General features: G+C 33.8%; 2 protein-coding genes across 5 annotated transcripts in view; one reads left to right on the top strand and one right to left on the bottom strand.

The window, feature by feature from the left end:
* PLBD1 (phospholipase B domain containing 1) overlaps positions 1-345 on the top strand; it is a 74,766-nt gene extending 74,421 nt beyond the window's left edge. For both annotated transcript variants that reach the window (XM_074357244.1, XM_074357245.1), the window contains one exon: positions 52-345. In XM_074357244.1, the coding sequence (XP_074213345.1) occupies positions 52-219 (168 nt within the window). In that variant the 3' untranslated portion in view covers positions 220-345. The remainder of the gene's footprint in view (positions 1-51) is intronic.
* A 683-nt stretch (positions 346-1,028) lies between these two features.
* ATF7IP (activating transcription factor 7 interacting protein) overlaps positions 1,029-23,528 on the bottom strand; it is a 95,214-nt gene continuing 72,714 nt past the window's right edge. For 2 of the 3 annotated variants that reach the window (XM_074357242.1, XM_010946459.3), the window contains exons 10-15: positions 21,462-21,526; positions 15,791-15,869; positions 14,056-14,211; positions 11,723-11,905; positions 9,171-9,283; positions 1,029-5,674 (exon numbers count right to left, since the gene is read on the bottom strand). In XM_074357242.1, coding sequence (XP_074213343.1) covers positions 5,255-5,674; positions 9,171-9,283; positions 11,723-11,905; positions 14,056-14,211; positions 15,791-15,869; positions 21,462-21,526 — 1,016 coding nt within the window. In that variant the 3' untranslated portion in view covers positions 1,029-5,254. The remainder of the gene's footprint in view (positions 5,675-9,170; positions 9,284-11,722; positions 11,906-14,055; positions 14,212-15,790; positions 15,870-21,461; positions 21,527-23,528) is intronic. The other variant, XM_010946460.3, reaches the window with a different exon arrangement.

Below are 23,528 nucleotides of genomic sequence, written 5' to 3'. Positions count from 1 at the left end.
CAAGTTTTTTCCCAATGGTTTTCTAAAATGTCCCCGCTCCTCTCTTTCCAGGTGGCAGACATCTACCTAGCTTCTCAGTCCACGGCCCATGCCATCAGTGGGCCCACAGCTGAAGATGGCCTCCCCGTTTTTCACTGGAACCGCTTCAACAAAACCCTGCATCGGGGCATGCCAGAGGTCTACAACTTTGATTTTATTACCATGAAACCAATTTTGTAACTTGACATAAAATGAAGGAGGGAGATGAGGGAACAGAAGGGAACAGGAGGCTGCGAGATACCAAAGGTACTATTTCAGCTATGTTTTTCCATTCAGAATTAGTCTTAATAAAATATATTAAATTCAGTCTATCACTTTGATTTTCTACTGGTGATTTTGCCATTTTTAAAACCAGCATTTACTATATAGGGTGGAGCACTACAGAAGAAACATTATATATGATAAATAACAATACCAGGTTTCAGCAGACAAGAGGGTATGCTAGAAACTGCTCTCTCGCTCACCAAAATCCATCTTCTCCTTTGATGCCTGGCCATGCACACCACATCTCCCAGGCTCCCTTAGGCAGCTGTGCCACATGACAGAGCTCTTGCCAGCAGGCTCTGGGCCACCTCCAGGCCTGGGTCCTAAGAACCAGGCCCCTCACCCTCTTTCCTCCTCTCACTGCTGGATATGCTGACGCTCTAGGGGAGGGTGGAACCTCCAACAGGAATGCACTGAGTCTTTCCATCTGGTCCCTAACAAGCGTAAGCCAAGCCTTCTGAGGTGCAGGGAGGCACACCATCCAGCAAGCTTGAATGCTGTCTCCCATTAGTTAAAAGCAGTGTATCTAATCTGGGAGCAACTCTGCGTAACAACTTTTCTTTCAAAGCTGGAGAATTGTATGTGGTTTGAATGCCATGGTGGTGTTGTCAAGTTCAGTTCAATAAACCAATACTGAACAGGGTGACAGCGATGCTTAACAAAGCGAGAGGCTTCCAGAGGAAAATACAAGGGCTGAGAAGAACCAGAATGAATCAGAGTACTCAGAATGTTAAAAACCCAGTAGTTTATTTCAAAGTATAAATTTCAGGCTTGCTGGACAAAATCCCACTACAGTTAACACTTATACAGACACCACTCTACTGTACATTAAAAAAAGAAAAAACCCACAAAAACCTTCAAAACCTAATAAAAATAGGGCAACTTGCTATAGCCCAGTTTATATTAGACATTAGGAAGGTCTTATATGGTCTTATTTACACTTTCAACTGCAATAAAGAAAAATCAGGATGCAGGTTTCCTACAGAGGATTTATTTTTATATTTAATTTTGAAATGGCTGATAAAATACTAAAGCCAGGATCCCCAAAGGTGTCTGACTGCCAGGTTACCTTATTTACAAACAATTTTTTTTTTAAAAGACAGCAATTGAATATAAATGATGAGTATTTAACTGACTCTACAAATAAAAAGTGAAGAACTTATTTAGCATGATAAAACTATTTGAAGATGAGAAGACAGAACATGTGTTTGTATCATCCTATTCCTCCCCATTGGTTGGCTCAAGGGGAGTAAGTTTTAGGAACCAGATAAATCTGCCACAGTAACAAAATACCTGGTAAAAATTGTTCTCATCTTTTTTATTCTCCCAAAATTCAAAAAGGAGGGAAGGGGCGCATCACTTGCCCAGTAAATAGTAAGGCAGGCAGAATCATACACTGGTTTTAGACAGAATTATTCGCAATCAACTAATATTGGGACATGGTTTTTCTGGAAATTAGAACAAAACAGGCCAATGATAAAATTAAAATAATGAATTAATCATAGGATGCTGAAATAGCTCAGGAAGGAAAGTCTGGGAGAACACTTGGAAGTCTGCAGTAACCTACTGTGCTAAGATCACAGTGTATAGAAGTAAGAGGAGGATACCACAGGCATTATTTTGTTAATCTTGTACAGTACTAGAAAATCTGTGGAACAAGATAAATGCATATCATGCAATATTAACATCCACCTTGCCGCATAAATGATGATTCAGAAAATGTAAGCAAAAGAGCATACAAAAAAACTAAGTTAACACTTATCCAATACAGTTAGAGAACTGTATGGTGCAGGCTGCCTCAGGAGTTCTGCAGACAGATGGACCTAAGATTCTAAGCTCCTTCCTTTAGGTCATTTTTTTCAATTAAACCTTTCATTTATTACCTGGCAGTGGGGGTTGGGGAATACCTCTCTGTGAGGCAAATGGTACCCCAATAAACATTCACTTTTCAAGGAAGCAAGCTCTACTCTTCACTTCGCTCATAAACTTCTACTGTGTTGAAGATACCAAAGGTAATATTTTAGCTATATTTTTCCATTCAGAATTAGTCTTAATAAAATATATTTTAAAAAGTTGAGTCCAGAGAAATAGAGGGATATAGTTACCTCATAAAGTTAACTGTTAACAGTAGATGTTGTCGCATGTAATTTATAAATTTACTGGCAAGAACATAATAAAATTTTACTCACACTTAAAACAGGGTGAAAATTACTCTGACAAAGTGCAAAGTAGAGAGTAAGAAACATCACCATTACCTTTAAGTGTCATATAAACATCATACATTTCAGGTTGAAATATCAGAAGTTTCTGGGATTTCCAACAAGGCAATACTTACACAAGTATTGTCAGGCTAAAAAGGTAGCTTTGCATTCCCCAAATGGGATTATTAAGCTTATTGATAATACTTTGTGAAAAGGTACTGTGAAATAAAAAAGGTCCATGAGGTGTGAACTGCTGTTAAAAAAATCTGTAATCAGTAGCTATTTCTAGTTGAATCCTCCGTTCTCTCTTTGCACAGAAACAAACCCAACAGAAAGCACTCATCAACATTACAACCTGCCCAGAACAAAAGCCTAGTGTTCCAGCCTCGCATCTTTCATTAACTCCAATATAGCTGTTGCCTATAAATCCCATGGCAGGCTATTTGAAGAAGAACATCTTATAATAGCTTTTCCCTCAAATAATTACAATCTCTCTTTTTATCTTCCCTCCACCATTTGGAATAAAGTTTTATTTTACTGTAGTAAATCTATTTTTAGGGTTACTATTTAAATTTTTTTTCTTTTGACAGAAAACACATGATATAAGCTAAAATATTCTCATTCTACTGGGCCTTCTTTACTTGATTATATAATGTTATGAAAACTTAAAAAAAAAAAAGAATTAGTGAATATAAATAAAAAATTGTTCACCAAGAGAAACTTTCTAGGCTAGGTAAGCAAATTGTTATCACGTGACCATAAAACCGGCCAATAAAGAACAATTTTGAACATAGGCTTTCTATTCTGTAGACAGGAATGATCTTGAACACATAATCAACAAAGCAACCATTGCAGGTAAAAACATATATACATGCAGATATTAGACAGGTGTTCACATATATCTAGATCATCGATTTCTCCCTTTAAAACTTTTCATTGGCATGACATTGGCAACTTCTTTACCATCATCATCAGTTCTACAATGAGTAATGTTTACATAGTTGGTTGGCAAATATGATTCACAGAAATTTTAATTCTCACTGTGGCCTCATTTTCTGAAAGCAAAAGGAAAGTTGTGGAACGTTTACATTTTGGCAATCTGTAGGCCTTCTTCAGCATCAATCAAGCTTCACACCCAACATGACAGTTATACTGAACAGTAAGAGTCTCTAAAGAGAGTTTCTTTACAACTAGAACGCTTCCTATTACAAGCCATTAAAGTTGCAAACAAAGCAGCATTAATAGAAGGGATAGTTCCCTCCTATAATTCCAGGAAAAATTAATGACTAATTTATTTAAGAACGTAGGAATATGAACTCAAATATGATATGTGAAGATGACTCACAAACTCCATAAATTCTTTTCCAAGTACTGACAACCACATTCTCACCCCCCAAACTACACCAGCTCGCCTGTCTTAGGCCAGCTACACTCAAACACATACCTGATACCAGGATAGCTGGCACTCATATTGAAAATCCATGACCTAAGCTGAATTTGGTTAACTTTGAAGAGGAACAGAGATGCCCAGAAGGTGTATCTAATTGTTACATAAAATGACCCCAAAGGATATTCTTTAAATTCCATCCAAAGCTGACATAGGGTCAGTAAGACAAAACTTAGCACCATTAAAACAAAATTAAAAGATTAACACAGGAAGAATGATATGAGAATAAAGAAGAAATGGAGCTTTCCCTTTGATATTTTTGCTCATTGTATTTTGTGAATTTTACTATTTACTTCCTTTGAAAGAATATTATACTTTGGGTGATAAGGGAAACTAGAATTGCTTTCATAAGCTGTAACACAGTGTGCAACACAGATACTAAAATACGTTTGAAGGAAAATTTTCTTACACAATGTGGTCTTCTCTTGGTCCACTTGACACAGAGTTAATTTAAATAGTGACCAAAAATAAAAAGCATTTATATTCTTAGAAGAAAACAGCAAGTCAAATTTCTGGAGTTTAATGTAGTGATGTCACTGATGGGACTACATATAAAAGCCTTGGTCTAAAGTTTACTTGAGGGAAATGTGCTACATTTGGTAGAGATAAGGAGAAATGAAGAGTGAAAGACTGACAGGGAAAAGTAAACAACAATGGCCCTGTTTATTTTTATAGTTAATCTTTAAGGCACAAAATAAATGTAAAAACCAGATTAGATAGAAAAGGGAGGGCCCGCTGCAGATCTTTTTCATCTAATTAACCACCCAGAAGAGACAAAAGATGAACAGATCTTTTCCTGTGTTCAGATTAACCTATTTTAAACTATTTAATCATTTGCTTTTTATTTTTTTCTTTGGATTCTGTTTATATTCATTTTAAATCATTTACCTATGAACCTACAGATCTTGTAGAAGCAGAATCATGCCAGTTACATACCTCAAATCCCTTGATCTACTTACTTTATACTGGAAGAGAGGTAAATTTGAGAATGAAAACGGGAGATTCCACTGCAATAAACATATAAATACAGAAAAGCACAAACACCCACACATTGTCCCCAGCCTCAAAACTAAAGCAAGGTGCACATTTACATTTAAAACCTTGAAGCTTGAATTGTTCAGGAAAAGATTCTGCTTTATGGGCTGAGTTTATTTACTTCTGATTATAAACAAATGTAGTGTACATACACATCTGTCCAAGAAATCTTGCACAATGTGGATTTTACAATGGGTCTCATGCACAAGATTAAAACAAGACCAAAAAGCGGAACTTATGAAAGAGGAAGAGATAAAGGCTCCAAGGTTTAACTGCTCTGGGAGGAAGAGATCACATCTGTTGACTGGGGATCACAGAAAGGTCCAAAACGTCCATAAACATCCTTGGCTCGTACTGCAAAGTAGTATTTGCTGCCAGATACAAACTGGGTGAGAGTGCATGCCATGGGCAGGGGAAGTGCCTTTACTTCTCCAATCTTCTTCCACTGCGAGGGCACAGTGGCACTGGGTTCCTCGTGGTAAGCATAAAGATGGTAGCTGTCAACAGCGGCACAGCTTCTGTCCACCTCAAGGACACTCCATGACAGTACAATGCCATTTTGACTCTGAACTCGTGCTAACTTCAAGTGTGGCTTCTGAGGCAGAGATGTGCTGGCAGCTTCTGGGGGCAGACGCTGTGGTTGTGGGGCTTCTGGTAAGGGTGCTGGGTGTACAGGGCGTGGGGGCTCCTAACAAAAGAAGAGTCTTGTTGATTTATAATGATCACAGAAAGGACTGTTTCTGAATGCTACAACCAAAACATCTTAGAAGTCACTTTTAGACTTCATTTTACATCAGGAATACTGGGAAATACCAAATACCATACCACACCCAGCAAGTTCTATTTGATGATTTGTAACTAATCATGTCCCAAATGATGAATGCTGAGGTTATTCCTACTATACTTTCTAGGTCTAAAATACTGAGTGTTCCCTAGGAAACAAAAGCCCTTGCTGATGGAACATCATCTTGACAGAAACTGAAATCACCATCTACTTCTAACAAAATAATTTATGACTTAATGACCTATACTACAGATTCTTATTTTAATATAATGTAACATTTTAAAATAACATGTGTGGCAATCTATCATACGAAATTTGAGTATCAACTCTGCTTTCATTTTTAAAGTTTGTCCATATAAACACAGTAGCATATTCTTATAAATAAGCACATTAAATGCTAAATGTAATTATGTTCTTGGTCAGTCTGTATGAAAAAGGTGACATTTATACTGGGCTGTGAAAGAATTCAGAAATGTAGAAACAGTTGTGTACCTTTCTGCCAACAGGCAAAAATATGAGCAAGGGCATGAGGATAGGTAAGTGAGAGGATTTATGGGCAAAAACAAGTATTAACTTTTACTTAGACATAGGGTATGTGAAGAAGAAAGTATGAATTTGGAAAGGTTGGTTAAGGCCAGATGATGAAAAAGGATGAATACAAAGCTTAGGAAGTCAAACTGACTTGCCTAACACTGGACATTATTATTATCATACCTGGATTTTAAAAATACAGTAATAAATTTTTTTCAAAAAGATTCAAATGATGAGAGCAGGAAACAAGGATATAAATGGTCTTTTTTTTAAGCAAAACATATCATTGCTCACTGACTTTAGCTTGGAAGTCATGAAACAAATAAGATTTCCTTAATGGATATTTATTTAACAAAAACTATGTTTTAATTTGCATTTCATTAAATTCGCATGCACTAAATAGTGAATCTTGTGAAGAATTGATATCTTTTTAATCTCCATGCCTTCTCAAAGTGTAGCGCTAGTAACATGCACACAGTAACAACTCAAAAAGGATATGTCAAATAATTTCAAGGAATGTAAAAATGCTGACATTCATATGCTCAGATATATGTCTGGGAAAAAATACAATCCACAGTTTAAAAGCTAAAATAAATATAAAGTTAGAGGGAAAAAAATCAAGTTCAAATAGATAAAACATCGAAAGTTGAAGAAGCAGGACTGATTTGAATACTAGGTCATGCTGCTGTATTTCCTCTCTGAAATTAATAATATTAAATAAACACACAACTAGCAAGATCTAGGAGAAGGAGGCTAAAGCCATAAACTTGACTAGAGGGGGCAGGAATTTAAGGAGTATGAGAACAGCTTAAGTGGCCTGTTAATATCCCTTTTTAATTCTTAAAATTAAATTCTAGGATACTGGGTCTGCTCATATCCCAAAACTAGTTAAGCCAACTGAGTTACTGTTTTGTTTTTGCCATTGCAATGGAGGTTTTTATTGAAGTTTTACAGATAAAATAACATGTCAGGGATATGCTTCAAAGTAACCCAGTGTATACAAAGGTGTGGGAGTAAGCGGGTGGCACCATAGATGAAATAAGGCTGGCCCTGTGCTGATGACTGTTGAAGATAGGTGACTGATATGTGGGGACTGTTATCCTATTCTTCCTACTTTTATATATATCTGAAAAGTACCATTTAAAAATGTTTTTAAAATTAAATTAAATTAAATTAAAAGAATGTTCCTCCTGTGAGAGACACAGTTTATTCTTAAGACAATACACGTGGAGTCTATTTAAAAACAAACAAACAAACAAAATGCTCTGATGGGTCATCAAATTTGCAAAACTGTGGTATAAGTAAGAAATTTTTGCTATATATTTCTTGAAGGAATATGGAATGAAATAAATTAGTCGCAGCTGCAAACAACAGTAACGATGTATTTGCCACATACCCTAAGAGGGCCAGATCTGAAACACTGTGAAAACATGCTGGAGGAGATGGAATCAGAAAATCTGAGTTTTGAACCGGCTCTGCCTCTTAACTAGCTTGGATAAATGACACTGAGAAAGCACTTAACATCTTTGTGACACAGTATCCTTTTCTATCAAAAGGAGAACATCAATCCTCATTAGGGTTGTGAGGATTAAATAAAATAATACATGTACAATAGTTGGTAGAGTGCCCCGTATACTTCCAGCGCCCCATTAATACTAATTTTTTCATTGTAGTGGGACAATAAAATAATAGCTGCCAAAAGCACAGGCTGTGGAGCGGGTATGTGTGAGTTGTTATGAGGTTTGGCCTCGGGCTGGTTACTCAGCCATCCTGTGCATTTGCTGCCGTATCTGTAATAAAGGCTAAAAAAGGAGAGCAAGAGTTCTACAGAATTCCTGTGTAAGGATCAAGTATATTAACAGTGCCCGCACATAGCAAGCACTCAACAAATGTTAGCCATTATTATGTCCATGTAAAATAAGATGCTTTGCTTGGTTAAAAAGTGGTATCAGCCTCAATCTCCTCCCCGCTCTAAAACTGGCATTTCCATTTACATGGTGCATCACACCCAATACTGTTATAATCCTGTCACAGGATAATGTGACATTGTTTTGGAGATTAACTCTAAGGAGAAATCTTTGGTTTTCTCTATTATTTCTTAACAAATGAATTTCCAATTCCACTGGATTATTAAAACAATAAAGTGATGTTAGAGAAAGACAGATATTGTATGGTATCGCTCATATGTGGAACCTAAAAAAATAACATGAATCAATTTATTCACAAAACAGAAACAGATTCACAGATACAGAAAACCAACTATGGTTAACCAAAGGGAAAGGGGAGGAGGGTATAAATTAGGAGTACGATTAACAGATACACACAACTAACACAACTGTATATAAAATAAACAACAAGGATTTACTGTATAGCATAGGTAACTATATTCAGTATCTTGTAATAAACTAAAATGGAAAAGAATCTGAATCTGCACACCTGAAATAACACAATGTTGTAAATCAATTACAGTCAAATTAAAAAAAATGTTTTAATTAAAAGATTAAAAGTTAAAAAAAAGTGATGGCAATGCTAAATTAGAGTTAGCATAAGATTTTGATAAAAAAATAAAGTCAGAACATGAAAAAATACTTTTTAATATTCAAAAATGCTCTTTTAAATTTCACCATGAGTTAAAAGTCCCAGATGTGGACTCTTATACACTGCAAACCTCCATAAGCAAACTCAATAATCCTTGACAACCAGCATCCCTAGAAGTATCTAAGGTCTATTTTCTTCAGTAAACTGCTGGAAAAACAGAAGACCTGTCATTTCCTTTTGAGATAATTAGTTTAAAGAACAAATGCTAACTACCATAGTATTTGACAGCTTTGCAGGTGAGAACTCTGTGAAGCCAAACACCCACACTTACAGTATGCACTTGTGGTGGTCGGTGATGCACTGTGAGCTGAGGTCCTGTTGATCCCAGGGTTAATCCGTTGTTTACAACATACGTAGTTGCTTGAGGCACTCGAACTGTAACACCTACGAAAGAAAATTAAGGGATAAAATTAGAATTCTGCCCTAAATTTGATGGAACACTTATTAAACAGTAGAGTGATGTTTTTAAAATTCAGAAGGAAAAATATTTCTAACTGAGAAGTCTATGTTCAGCCAAAGTGTCATTTAAGCATGAGGATAAAGAAATTCTCATTTATGCAAGCAACCAAAAAAAAAAAAAATCTACCTCCATGAACCTTTCATCAAGTAGCCACTAGAGGATGTATGCTACCCACAAAAGAAAGAAAATCAAGAAAGAGGGAAACAGGAGACACAGTGAACAGGAGAGAAATAAATGCAGTCCCTACCAAGAGGACTATAACCGAAACCCCTAGAACCCTGAAATACTGGAGGTACATAACATGTAGAAGGTAAACAGGCCAGAATGGAGCAGTGAGACTCCAAAGACAGAAAAACTGAAGCTATCTTCACAAAGATCTCTGCTATCTTTAGTACAGAAATCTCAACTCAGTTATCCTGGTCTTGTGTTAATGAGGGTCCTCTCTTTCTTTCCATGCCCTGCTGAAGATACTTATTTATTTTATCCAACTGAAAATTCTTTTGACGTACATCAGGGCAAGAAAAGGAGAAAATTTAGAAGCCACCAATGTATGGCCCAAGCATATTCCTATATACATTTAGTACCTGCCAGGTACCCTGGCTGTGGTGAACCCAGTTTCCCAGAACTCACTCATGACAATGCTGAGTGATTTCCCCAGAGAAAGCTCTTTTAACTTGAGAGTTGAAGCTAAAATGTGACCCAGAGACTCTGCTTAGTTTATTTTCTCCTAGAAGCCATTACCTAATAATGGCATTATTGAAGTTTCTTTAAACAGCTAGATTTGTCCTTGATATTAAATTTTGCAACACTAAATATTTTTAATGATACCTATATAGATTGTAAAATCCTATAGAAAGCCAAATAAGTAAGGTTAATGCAAAGGGAGAGAGATTCAATTGAGGGTGGGTATACAGTAGACTTGTAACAGATAAGGCTCCAATTCTTAGCCCGGTGGAGAGTTCATAGGTGTTTTTTTTGTTATTTTTCTTCAAAATTTAAATATATATTTTACATAAACTTGTTTGTATGATACACTTTACTACTAAATATATATATATATCCATATATAGATACATACACACACACACAGGGAAGCTGAAGTTACCTTTAACATTTTCCCATCTTTTATATCTCAGCTACCTTCTATACCTCTCACTGGAAGCTATCCTTTACCATTATCTCCAACTAGGCTAAGTTACAAACAACCATTCCCATTTTTAAATTTTTAAACAGCAACATTGTTTATAATTGCCAAGGTATGGAAGCATCCTAAGTGCACATAATAGTTGAATATATAATGGAGAAGCAATATATGTGTGTGTGTATATATATATATATATATATATATATATATATATATATATATATATATATATATACACATATACATATAACACACACACACACATATATATATATAGTGGAATACAACTCATCCATAAAAAAGGATATTTTGCCATTTGTGGCCCTTCATTCACTTTTTTTTCCACTTTAAAAACCAGAATTTTATAACTGGCAGAGACATTTCCATTACATCAAAAACAACAAAATACCTAGAAATAAACTTAACCAACGAGGTTACCTATACTCTGAAACCCGAAATGACACAAAGTAATGGAAAGATTTCTTGTGCTCTTGGATTGGAAGAATCAACACTATCAAAATGGCCACACTACCCAAAGTAATCCACAGATCCAACGCAACGCCCATTAAAATACTCGCAACATTCCTCACAGTTCTAGAATAAACAATTCCAAAATTTATAAGGAACCACAAAAGATCCCGAACAGCCAAAGCAATCTTTTGTAGGTTTCTTTTTTTCCTCTTTCTTCTTTTTGTTCTCTTTTCTTATGGTTTGATGACTAGAGAAGGTCCTTTAACATTTGTTGTAAAGCTGGTTTGGTGGTGCTGAAATCTTTTAGCTTTTGTTTATCTGTGAACCTTTTGATTTCGTCATCAAGTCTGAATGAGAGCCTTGATGGATAGAGTATTCTTGGTTGTAAGATTCCCCCTTGCATCACTTTTAATATATCGTGCCACTCTCTTCTGGCCTGTAGAGTTTCTGCTGAAAAGTCAGCTGATAAGGCATGGTGTCTCTTAATAGAGTATAGACCAACATCAAATAGGGCTCTGTGATAGTACAGGCCATAAAGAATTAAATTGAAGACAAAATGTAGAACACAAATCATATAATATACAAGTTTTCTCCTTAACTCTCCTAATGGAAGAAAATGAATTAGTAACAGTTTTAATGTACTTAGCACTTTGTGCTAAATCTAATGTCAATCAATATAAGCCACTCCAACTAAATGCTACAGAACTGCATGTAACTTGGGGTCATATACAAGAAAAGAGGCTCTTACTATTTTGGGGATTGACCTGCCGAACAGCAGGAGCCTGCATAACTGTTCCTCGCAGGGGAGCCTGAGCTGGAGGTGCGGGGAGAGTCGTATAAACCACTTGGTGGTTTGCAGGAGCTCTTGGTACAGGGAGTCTTGTGGTAACCTGAGTTGCTGGACGATGTGTTACATTCACGGTGGTTGGAGCTAATAAAAAAGCAGAAAAATATATTTAAAAATGAAGCAAATTCTATGTTAAGTAAACAGTATTAAATTATAATTAATTTTACACAAAATCTAATTTACTATAATAAGGAGAAATAGAGAGAAGCATCTTCTTCTATAACCATGAAAGATATGACAGGGCCAATCAAGATTAGTATTACTATAATCCAAACTTCAGAAGAAAAGAGCACCTCAACCATGCCCAATGCCCTTCCCACTCTAGTTTGACTAGATAAATAAGCATATGAAGATTAAGGGAGGGTTTAGAGCCTGAGAGTATGATCTTGTAGGGGTGACTTAAAAAAGTAAGTTTTCCTTTCCTCAATGTTAAATTATTCTTAGCAGAGCAGAATGTTAGGCCCTCCGGGCCTTCTACCAATGGGCATAAATCCAAAAGGGTAACTGTATTCCCACCATTCAAGAAACTGACTGGTTATTACAATTGACATTTTCTTCAGGTAAGCGAAACCATCTCTTATGCAAAACAGTAAAACAGCCATTAAAATACAGGCTTCTTCCTCTTCTACTATGGCATTCCTCCTAATTTATGTTCCAGAGAACATTAATGCCTTGAATCATATTAATATATATTTATCAAAATATGAGTCCTAAATGTTCACTGACATGGAAATACAATAATGATTTTTAGAAGTTAATAGTTTCTTGTTAATAACTCTGATTTAGAATCACATTTTACAAATGACCATGTAGTAACTATATAATAAAAATCAATAATAAATATATTTTGATATAGAAGAATGGGTTCTATAATAAATTTAGAGGTAAACACTGGATACAACAAAGATAAAAAGACTCTGCAGTCTGTATGTATCTTAACTTTCCATGAGCCTTTCGAAAGAGGAGGAAAGTGAAGTACACAAGGAGGAATATTTACCTCTTCATCTCTTTATTCCCTATTTTATTATCTACACTGTTCATGGGTGTACATAATGACATTTCCTTCTAAATTATCTCAGTTAGGTGACTGTCGATTTAATTCACTGCATAAAACTCCCTGTGAGCTTAATATTTTCCTTAATAAGCATTTGACAGATAAATCTCTTAATCAATAAGCTATTTTATGAAGAAGATAAACTGTTTTGATCGGCTTCCAAACAGCTTAGGAGATATAAGCTACATCTTGAAAATGTCTCATCTTCTTGAGAGGTGAGGGGGTAAAATATTAGCAGATATCTTCTGATGGTAGTGTTATGGCAGTTAAAACTATTCCTAGTTAAGAATCATTTAAAAATTCTTGTTTGATCAGTCAATTACAACTTCTTGGTTATAATTGGAATGAATCATTACACCCATCCCTTCCACAAAACTATATTCATTTCTGCTGTTTACAGTGGCAGATGACAAAGACATATATAAAGTCTCCTTTATAAACCTTCTGTATCAGTGTTTCTACTTAAGACTGCAAAATTAAGTCATACTGCATTCAAAAACACACATCATCTTCAAAATAACAATGAGAATTATTCTTAATTTTCTGTATAATATTTTTAATAGTTTATAGTTTTTATAATTTATTACTAACATAATTAAGGTTAAAATCCAGTTTATCTCAAGGGAATTAGAAGACAAGCCACAGGCTGGGACAAAATATCTGCAAAAGACATATTTGATAAAGGACCATTACCCAAAACATACAAAAAGAGCTCTTAAAAGTGAACAATAAGAAAATGAAAAATTCAATTAAAAAGTGGACAAAAGAGCTGAATAGACACCTCACTAAAGAAGATATACAGCGGCAAACAAGCACATGAAAAGATGCTCAACATAATATGTCATCAGGGAAATGCAAATCAAACAACAATGAGATTCCACTACACCTAGTAGAATGGTGAAAATCCAAACCACTGACAATACCAAATGCTGGTAAGGATGTGGAACAATAGTTAATCGCACTCATTGCTGGTGGAAATGCCAGGTGAAGCCACTATGGAAGGCAGTTTGGCAGTTTTTCATGAAATCAAACATATTTTTATCATGTGATAACAGCAATCACACCCACTGGTTTTTACCAAAGTGGGCTAATTTCCTGTCTAATCTTTCCACTCAATTCCATAGTCATATTTCACTGCAGGCAAAACTAAAGTTTCAGTTCAATGATTCAGCAAGTTTACCTGTAGGTAGTAAGTGTATGGTTGTCTGAGATGGGCCACTTGTTGGAACCCCAGATGGTTGAAGAGGTGGTGCTGGCTGAATGGGTTGCAATGGTCGAGATACCGGCTGAGAAGACCCTATGGTTGACACAGGAGTGTGATTTACCTTTTTAGGGTCTGTTAATTAAAAGTGAGACAATATGATTATTGGTAGAAAAAAATGAGAAACGCAAGTTTATCCTTGTCATTCAGTCACATTTACCACTAAAAGAACAATTTCTTTGAATTTTAATTAAGTGTACTTTTTCCAATTTGAAAACCAAGTCAGGACCTTAAGTAATTCACTGTTGGTTCTATCACAGATTCTAATTCACATTTAAAGAAAACACAGTTTTATTTATTTATTTTTTTAAATGAAAGAATCCTTCTTCTAACTCAATATAATGAGCTTAAATTAAGGCCTTAGCAACTGATTCTTTAATACTTGAGTGCTGATGGAGAACAATGCACTTCAGAATGGGAGAATTCAAGTAACTCTCAACGGTGGGGCAATGGAAAGAGACTCCAAGAGGCAGCGGTGTTAGAAAGGGAAATGACAAGAGCACCATAACAAACTTCACTTAATTTACTTTTTTATCCAGAACCCGCCCTACCTGTGTCCCCGCAAAAAATAACCTGATATTTTTGTGCTCTAGGGAATTTATTCTACTAAAACTTGTCTATAAAAAAATTAGTGAAATCAAGCAGAAAATCTGAAACTTTTTAACAATAATCAGACTGGCATGAATTCAACTCTAACAAATGATGATATAAATCTTCTAATTTTGTACCAGTTTTATACAAAAAAAATTGACTTTACTGTCATATAGTGAATTATATAGCTACTTAATTTTGTTTTCCTAAAACCAACTGAAATATTCCCTAAAACAGAATTTTTAAAAATCTCTAGTTTTTTTTTACATTTAATGCCTTTAAGGTAAAATAACTGGCACCTGATCCCACTAGATCTTCCACATGCGTTATATCATTAAAAAGTTTGTCCATGAATAAAGTTATTTTGCACCGTTAAGTCTGAGAAATACTTTATAGTCTGAATCATTCCTGGAGATTTACATTGTTAATTAGCATAGTAAATGCTCAGTGAAATTTGTATTAAGGGAAAAATCCATATAATTTAAACTCAGCATTTCCCAATCATATTTAACCATGGAACTTTTTATTCACAGAACAGCTATTAACACTGTGGAAGAATAGCTGGGACTATTGGTTAATACCTACTCAATATAATTTCTAAATATTATAACTCAGAATAATATTGAGGATTTTGGATGTGCATGCTTTTCAACATGACTTTCATTTAACATATACATTAAAATACACACATATACACACATGGAAAAAATACTTAATTTAGAGTCAGAAGACCTGGTTTAATTTGTACTTTGAATCTATCCTCAACTCTAAAATGAGTATTATAGGGTTACTGTAAAGATCAAGTGACATAACAGATATAAAAAGGGAAGTGTAACATCAGTTAAATATTCTACTTGCTCTGTTTTCCTTTATGTTTCCTTGTATTAATTTAAGATTTGATTTCTATTTTTTAATTCTAATCTTAAAAACTGTCTTTCTGAAAAGGATACAAATATACCAAGCATAATGCTGTAGAGATCTGTATTCATTGAGTATTACAATGGATTAAAAGGGGAAAATGGTATTTAAGCATTCCTTAGTATGACTACTTATATTTAAGTACCTTGTGAAGCTCCACTCTCTTCATCATCCATTGTGAGATCAATGACACCACCTGAATCACTGCCTGTGGCTTTTCCACTCTGAAAAACAAAACATCTGCATTTTGCAAAGGAAACTCTGGCAGACATAAGGGAAAAACAAAGTAATACTGAGGGAAAACAAGGATAATGCATAGCCTGGTTCAATCTGGACCCCTGAATGGCTTTACCTGAAGAAACAGTGTTTGTCAGATAAATGATTCAAGGATATTCATGAGCTAAACATCTGCCACATAAAATATAATTTTGAAATCTTTTCACAAGAAATTCTTTTTTTCTAAATCACACTATCAATTGCATATAGTTATTAAAGTGACTAGGTGCTTTAAGTGATTAAACATAAACATAATTCATTTTCTAACATTTAAATGTTGACCAATCCTATACTAAATTATCAATATTAATTCACAAAAACACCAAAGGCAACTTCAAAGCTAGAATTAAATTACATAAAATAATCTATTTTTTCCCCTAAAGAATGGTATGGTATGATAGGATATAGTTTATGGTACCATCAGCTGACATCCAATTTGACCAAAGTTAACCAATGTCCAAAATCCTTAGAAATGTTAAAAAACATTCAACTATATAATAGCAACAAAAAAGAATAGCAGTACAAGACAGACCTAAAGAACCAAGAATTTCAAGTCAAAAAGACTGAGTGTATCTTTTAGTACCAACAGTTACAAGCTCTGTGAATTTGTTAAAAAGTCATTTACTCAGTTTCCAATTTGGATATAATAATGATTAATCCAAATATGCATACAAAGAACTCAACATCAGGCATGACACATGGTAACCACTTAATAAATGCTAGTTCATATATTATAATTACTTTATAATATATTATACTCAAAATCCTTCAAGAATATAACAGAATCCACTTACAACAACAGATCTGTAAGGTCCACTTTTCAAGATAAGGTCCACTTTAAAAACTAAATTTTAAATTCATCTAAAATTACTAGACAAACATGCAAAAAGACCAGTAAAGTAGAACCCAACTAAAGACAAAAGAAAGTCAGTATAAATGACTCCAAGTGAAGCCAGATGTTGAATTAAGCACACTTTCAAAGGAGGTGTTAAAAATGAAAATTCAAAGAATTAAAGGAACATATGATATTAATGAAAGTACAAATAAGAAATCTCAAAATGAAAATTTAAAATAGAACAGAAAAATTATGATAGAATATTAAAAAATCAACACAAAATAAAGTAGGGGAAAAAAAGCACTCAGAAACAAAATACGTAAAACAAACTTTTTACATTACAAAACAGCAGGCCTAAATTCAACCACATTAATTACTATACTAACTAAAGAGACTGAAATTTCCTATCAAAATTAGGGACTGTCAGATGAAATAACCCATCAAGAAATCAAGAAATAAATTTTCCCCCCTACATACGCACTTTAAATGCAAGCACACAAAAACACTTTTGAAAAAGCAAGTATAAAAAAGCTGCTGTAATCACATTAATGTTAGGTAAGATACAAAGAGGTAAACTTTAAAATGATAAAGTGGTCAATTTGTCTATTTCTTATTAATTTTATTTGTTTCATTTCATATATTTTGATGCCCTATTATAAGGTGCATATAATAGGAAGAGAAGGTCTATAATCAATGGTCTTACCTACTGAATTATATTTTCATTAATCATAACCTGACTGATAAAATTCATTTATTATCACATACTACAGGCAGTTCCCTGGTTATATTTTCTTCTTGAGAAATAAAATTGACTTATTTCAATAATCATTAACAGCAATTATAAGATAGTCATGATAGCTGGCACTGTTACTATCAGGCTTTGTGATGTTTAATATTCATTAGTAAATTTAATCTTTACAATAATCCTATGAGGTTGGGACCAGCATTAGCCATACTTTCTAGGTAAGAAACCTAAGGTGTTAAATAACTTATCCAAGGCTCACCCATTATTAAGTGATAGGAGCCATACTGTCTGACTCTAGAGCTGTAATTGGTGCAGATTAATAAACAGACATATTTACATTTTTCTGCCATCATTTCTGAGAAAACTTATGTAATCAGAGACATCACATGCTTATATCTGCATTTACACATATTACTGAAGTTCTCAATTTGAAACTACTTAAAAAGTTACATAATCATGTGTCCTTCCCCAAAATGACTACTCTCACTAAATGAATACTAAGAAAATTTCAAGAAAGCAAAGATACTGGCTTTGTAGAGGTGTCTGGGGTTTTGTTTTGTTTTGGTAATGAAACAAATAACAAGAACATACTTGAAAGTCTAGAGAAGGGTACTTCTACAACTGCAAAAGAAGTTAACACAGAAGACCTGGTTGTTCACTCCACACACCTCTCTCCAAGGGAACTCGGGAACTGTGACTGAGGCTTGGTTAGCTAATAGGATTGAAGCCCTTAGAAAGTTTACATCAATAATTAATCATTTTCATAGGTACATCTTAAACAATGAACTGTGTCATACTGGCTTATTAGGACTGATCTGCACAAACATCAAAACTGATGATACACACATGGTTTCACTGCTGGGGTCTTGAGTTTTGACTGCCATGGCTGGTTACGCAGAAAGATGTAGCTATGACCAGCCCTTTAAAAGACAGACCCTAACACTCAGTCAGGCTCCTCTGGGCAAAGACTCTCAGCACGTCTCTGCAGTTAATAACCAGAGACACAGCACATCCTGTGCCGTGCTGGGTAGGGGAGAAGGTGTAAGCCTCAGCTTGCCCACTCTAAACCTCACTTGACGCATATCTTTTTCCTGCTGTTTTTGTTCTCTACCTTTTGCTGTGATAAACCATTACCATGAGTATAACCTGTTATGGGTCTTAGTAGTCTTTCTAGCAAAATCAGCAAAATTAAGGGGGACCTTGAGTCTCTCAAAACAGCAATATAACTACAGATGCAGCAGAAAAAAGAATTCTACACTGTTTTACAATATATGATGAATAAATCTGAATAAATGAATAAATTTATTTTTTACTATATGAAACATATTAATAATGCATTATATGAAATGAGATCTATGAATAAAATACGTAATAATAATTCATTACATGGAATATGTTACTACTTATTTGGAGGACGTTGGAGAAATCTTCACTCAAGGACTGCAAAATAGAATCTTTTACATATTTAATTGTTTTCTAATTAGCTACATCTGAACAACGATCATTTCCGCACAAGCCATCCAGATTCCTTCTAATTTATAATAGCCTTAAAGTGTTCAGAAGCAGAACTAAGGAAGATTTGGCAGAAAAAAAAAGTTAGCCATGTACTTAGAAAGTTAAGTCTAAAAAATCACAGGCTACGTATTTCACACTAGATTCTAATCCCAACTAAGTAACATACAGGGTAAAAAGCTAACAGTAATTTCTTAATATACCTAAAAAATCATAGTGTTGTGTTAATCAAGGTACTCAGCACAACAAAGATTATATTTATACCCCCAAAAAGCTAGTAAAGCATGGATTTACAACTGGCAGCACATATATATTTCCATAATAGCTTATAAAACTTGTATATTACATTTATTATTTAAATCCATAACTGGCACTCAAAGTTATAAATGAGAAGTGATTTTAAGATGAGGGAATCTGCTAGTTCCCTGGTTTGCTAATAGAGGGGATCCAGGTGGCTAAATACACAGCATTCAGAGCCTCTGGTTCACAAATCATGAAAAGAAGAGCTTACGATGTATTACTGGACACACAAAATTCACACGGGGAATCTAAAGATCTTATTTTGCTTTCTTCGACCAGGCATTACTTTAGCAGGTTAGCTGCCGACTCAAACTACCTACTTATATGTGTTTTTCATACAATGGTATTGAACTCCTCTTCCTGTAAGTCAAATAAACTCTCCACTGAGAACTCAACACTTGGTTGTACTGTCTCTCCCCTGTCTGATGCAGTCACTCACTATTTCAGGTGTCTTTTGGATCAACTGGTACAAGTTGTTTCATCAAGATGTAACTTGTACAGTACAATGTAAAGTAAAATATTTTAGATTCTAGAACTCTGAAGTGGGGAATAATACATGATGCTTTAGAATTTCTAGAAAATAGTAAGTAGGTTGGGTGTAACTAGATTTTATGTTATTTTGTTTTGTTATTTTTCTTTAAAAAGGATATCTTTAAAAGTAAAGAATTTTATAAGAATATTAAAAGTATAGCAAACTTTTATATCAATTTTAATTTCACTTAAATGTTTACAACATTACAACCACTTTATTTCAGCAACTCAGTATAACTTTTGGCAATGATGAAAATGTTTCACATTTTTGTTTTCCAATACGGTAGGTACTAGCTATGTCTGTGGCTACTGGGTCATGAAATGAGGCTACTGTGACATAGAAAGTTAACTTTTTAATTTGATTTAAAGCTAAATTAAATTAAATTTTAATTTAAATAGCCCACATGTGATTAGTGGATACTATATTAAACAGTACAATTCTAGAAGAATCATCATTTATAAAATGATCAAACAGCCATCATAATGTCTATTTTCCTGTCCTGAAATATTACCTAGTGTGTCCAAACAAATAAGAAAAAAAATTACTGAGGGAAATAAAGATGTTCATTAATTTTTTGTTTAGTTTTATGTTTACTTTATAAAGTTAGGCTTCCTATAAATGTCACAAAGAAGTCACTGAATATATCAACATTCTCTCTATACCATGTCTTCCAGAAAGTACTCCATATACTTCTAATTGAAAAATAGCTACTATAAGACACCCTCAGAAACAATCAAAACTTTGGTCTTCAATATCATATACAAAGACTGCTAAAATCTGTAAAAAATAAAATACTTCTAGTAGCTTTAGTCTGATCTATAAAGCATGATCTAAAACCCCATCACTTTAAAGGAGAACAGTCAAAATTAAAGATCACTGTACCCTTATTTTAAAATTCATGTCATTTATTCATGCCTGACTTTTTCCATTTTCTAGGAAAAATACTGGGGTTTCTTGATATGATTAAGACGAAGGGAAGAAAATAAAATTAAACTATCAACAACCTAATGACTTTCCATCAATCTATTACATCTAAAGCAATGTAGTAAAAGAAGGATGGTGAACATTGTTAATACAGGAAAAAAGTAGTTATTCCATTCCTGGGTGATTAAAATTTAACATGGAAAAGTACCAAGACTGGCAAAGTGCTAATAAGCTATCAGAAAGACCAAGATTTTCTTTCCATAAAGCTACTTCTGATCAGCTTTGAAGAAACTAAAATGGTGTCTCTGCGTGTGTTGGCAGTGGCAAGGCAGGGGGTGGGAGGTAGGCAGGGAGAAGGATATGATAAACCAGTACAACTTTCTTAAATAGATGGGCCAGGAAGAAATTACATGTGGAGACTAAAACTTCACACTATGTGAAGGAAGATAACTAGGCTGTCGATTATATATAATCCAAGCAGTTTTTATTAATTTAATAAACTAATATTATCTCTAAGAGAATTACTAAGCAAAGAAACTCAATTCTTGTCAAAAGACACAGAGAAGCTGTTTGAAAAACTATGGACAGTTGTAAAAGACAGACTTAGAATAATTTTCATTTTATCAAAGAATACTGATGGAAATCCAATCTCCTGTTAGAATTTTATTTTTAAACAGTAGGAAAAATCTTACCTGTGATGTGCTATCAGCTGCTTTCTTATTAACAGAAGCATCTATTGTTTTGTTTGTCTGGTTTTCTGAGGAGTCAAAAAACAAAACAAAACAAAACTCAGCTATTTTTAAAGGCATCTACAAAATGTGAAAAGATGGGTTGCTTAATATACAATAATTCATGTTGATTTTCTCCAGTTTTTTTTTTGTCTGTCAATGTGTTACATATGTAAATGGACTCTCACAGAACACCGCTACAATACCTTTTGGAAGGGCAAATTCACAATAGAGATCAAAACACTTCACACACTCATTGATCCAGAAATATTTATCTCTATCCTAAGGAATATTGCAGGGAAATAATTTAAGATATGTATGACTTAAATGTTCTAACAAGAGTGAATAGTTAAATAAAATATAATCCTTCCATACTATATACCTTTGGAGAAAAAAATATCTAATTAACATGGCAAAAACGTAATAAATTCATTAGAAAAACAGTTACAATGATTCTGATGAAATACACATGCATAACCTCAGGAGCTCAAAGATGATTTTTCTTTATTCATTTTTCAATTAACTTGTGTTATATGTATACGTGTGTGCATACATACACACACATACACATATACACAGACATATGAAAGTTGTACGTGTAGAACTACAACTATATAACTGTATGAAAGTTAGCTGAATTAAAAAACAGCACAGAAACCTAGCATGTTTTTCTGCCTTGATTTCTAAAGAGAGGGTATTAAATTTTATCAAATGTCTTTAGCATCTACTGAGGTAATTAATCACTTTTTTCTCTTTGGTAATGTGGTCAATTATATTAATAGGAGTTTTCTAACGTTGAAATATCCCATCCTTGCTTTCTGTCAAAAAAAACTTTGGTCAAAATATGGCATTCCTTTCATTTATAAATCTTCATAACACACATATAAAGTAAATCACTTACATTAAAAAAAAAACAGAATAGGAGATAGAACTATGTATTTTTACATATTCATATATAAATCCATACATCAAAAAATAAGGATAAATATCTACTTGTTAAAAAGATGTTTTTCTTGGCTAGGGAAGTAAAAAGGAGGCCCTTACAAATTCTTCCTATCTGAATTATCTTAGTTATTTTTGTAGGAATAATAATTATATATATATTTTTAATCTTAAAATTACTTCATTTATAATGAATAAGCATCTGTTCTAAACTGTGAGGTTCCTGAAATACTACTTAATTAAAAACTAATTCCAGGTTCCTGATCCTACATGGCAAGTTTTAAAATATACTGATGACATTACCAAAATATCAGCAATTTACTACCTATTTTTAAAATATATACAATGTTAGAACACGTTCATTTGGATTTTAAATGATTTTCATTTTCAACTGAAAATAAAAGTTAACTTCAGAAGCCAAGTAGGTGAGGGAGCTTCATTCTTACTTTCTTTGAAATATCCTCATACAAAATCTACTCAAGATTCAGGAAAGATTTAGTGTATTTAATAAAATGTTTTATTTCTTTACACACCCACACATCCCTACACACTAATAATTATGAGAGTTTTGTTATCCAGCATGATTCTCTCTTTGACCTAATTGTCTCAGGGCAAAGGAGTTAATTATTCACAGAGCTGTAATAATATTCCTTATTCCAGATTTTCAATTAACTTCTCCTATCCCTTTATTACAGGTTTTTTTCTTGATTCTTAATGTCACATTTTATAGCTTCACTGCATCTTTTTTGTTTTCTTTTACTATAATATCTACTTTAGATGAACTCTGAAAGTAAAAAAGTTATATAAATCAATCTATCAAGCAATAAAATTGGTAGGGTATAAAATCAAAAACTGTACCTCAAAATCTTTCTATCATATGGGAAACATCCCTATCTCTTTATTCTTAAAAGATACTGTCATTTTTAACCAACAGTGCAGTCTTACCAGCATCATAAAAGGGTTTTACAAGAGTGCCAATTAGTAGTGCCCCTTAGTAGATGTTAGGATAATTGTATGAAAATGAATGGAATGCAACGTTCAAGCATTTTTATTTTTTATTTTTATTTTTTTTTTTCGTTCAAGCATTTT

Source organism: Camelus bactrianus, chromosome 34 (assembly GCF_048773025.1).
Source record: "Camelus bactrianus isolate YW-2024 breed Bactrian camel chromosome 34, ASM4877302v1, whole genome shotgun sequence".
Lineage (NCBI taxonomy): Eukaryota > Metazoa > Chordata > Mammalia > Artiodactyla > Camelidae > Camelus > Camelus bactrianus.
The sequence above is the reverse complement of the archived record's forward strand: the minus strand, read 5'-3'. Positions and strand labels throughout refer to the sequence as shown.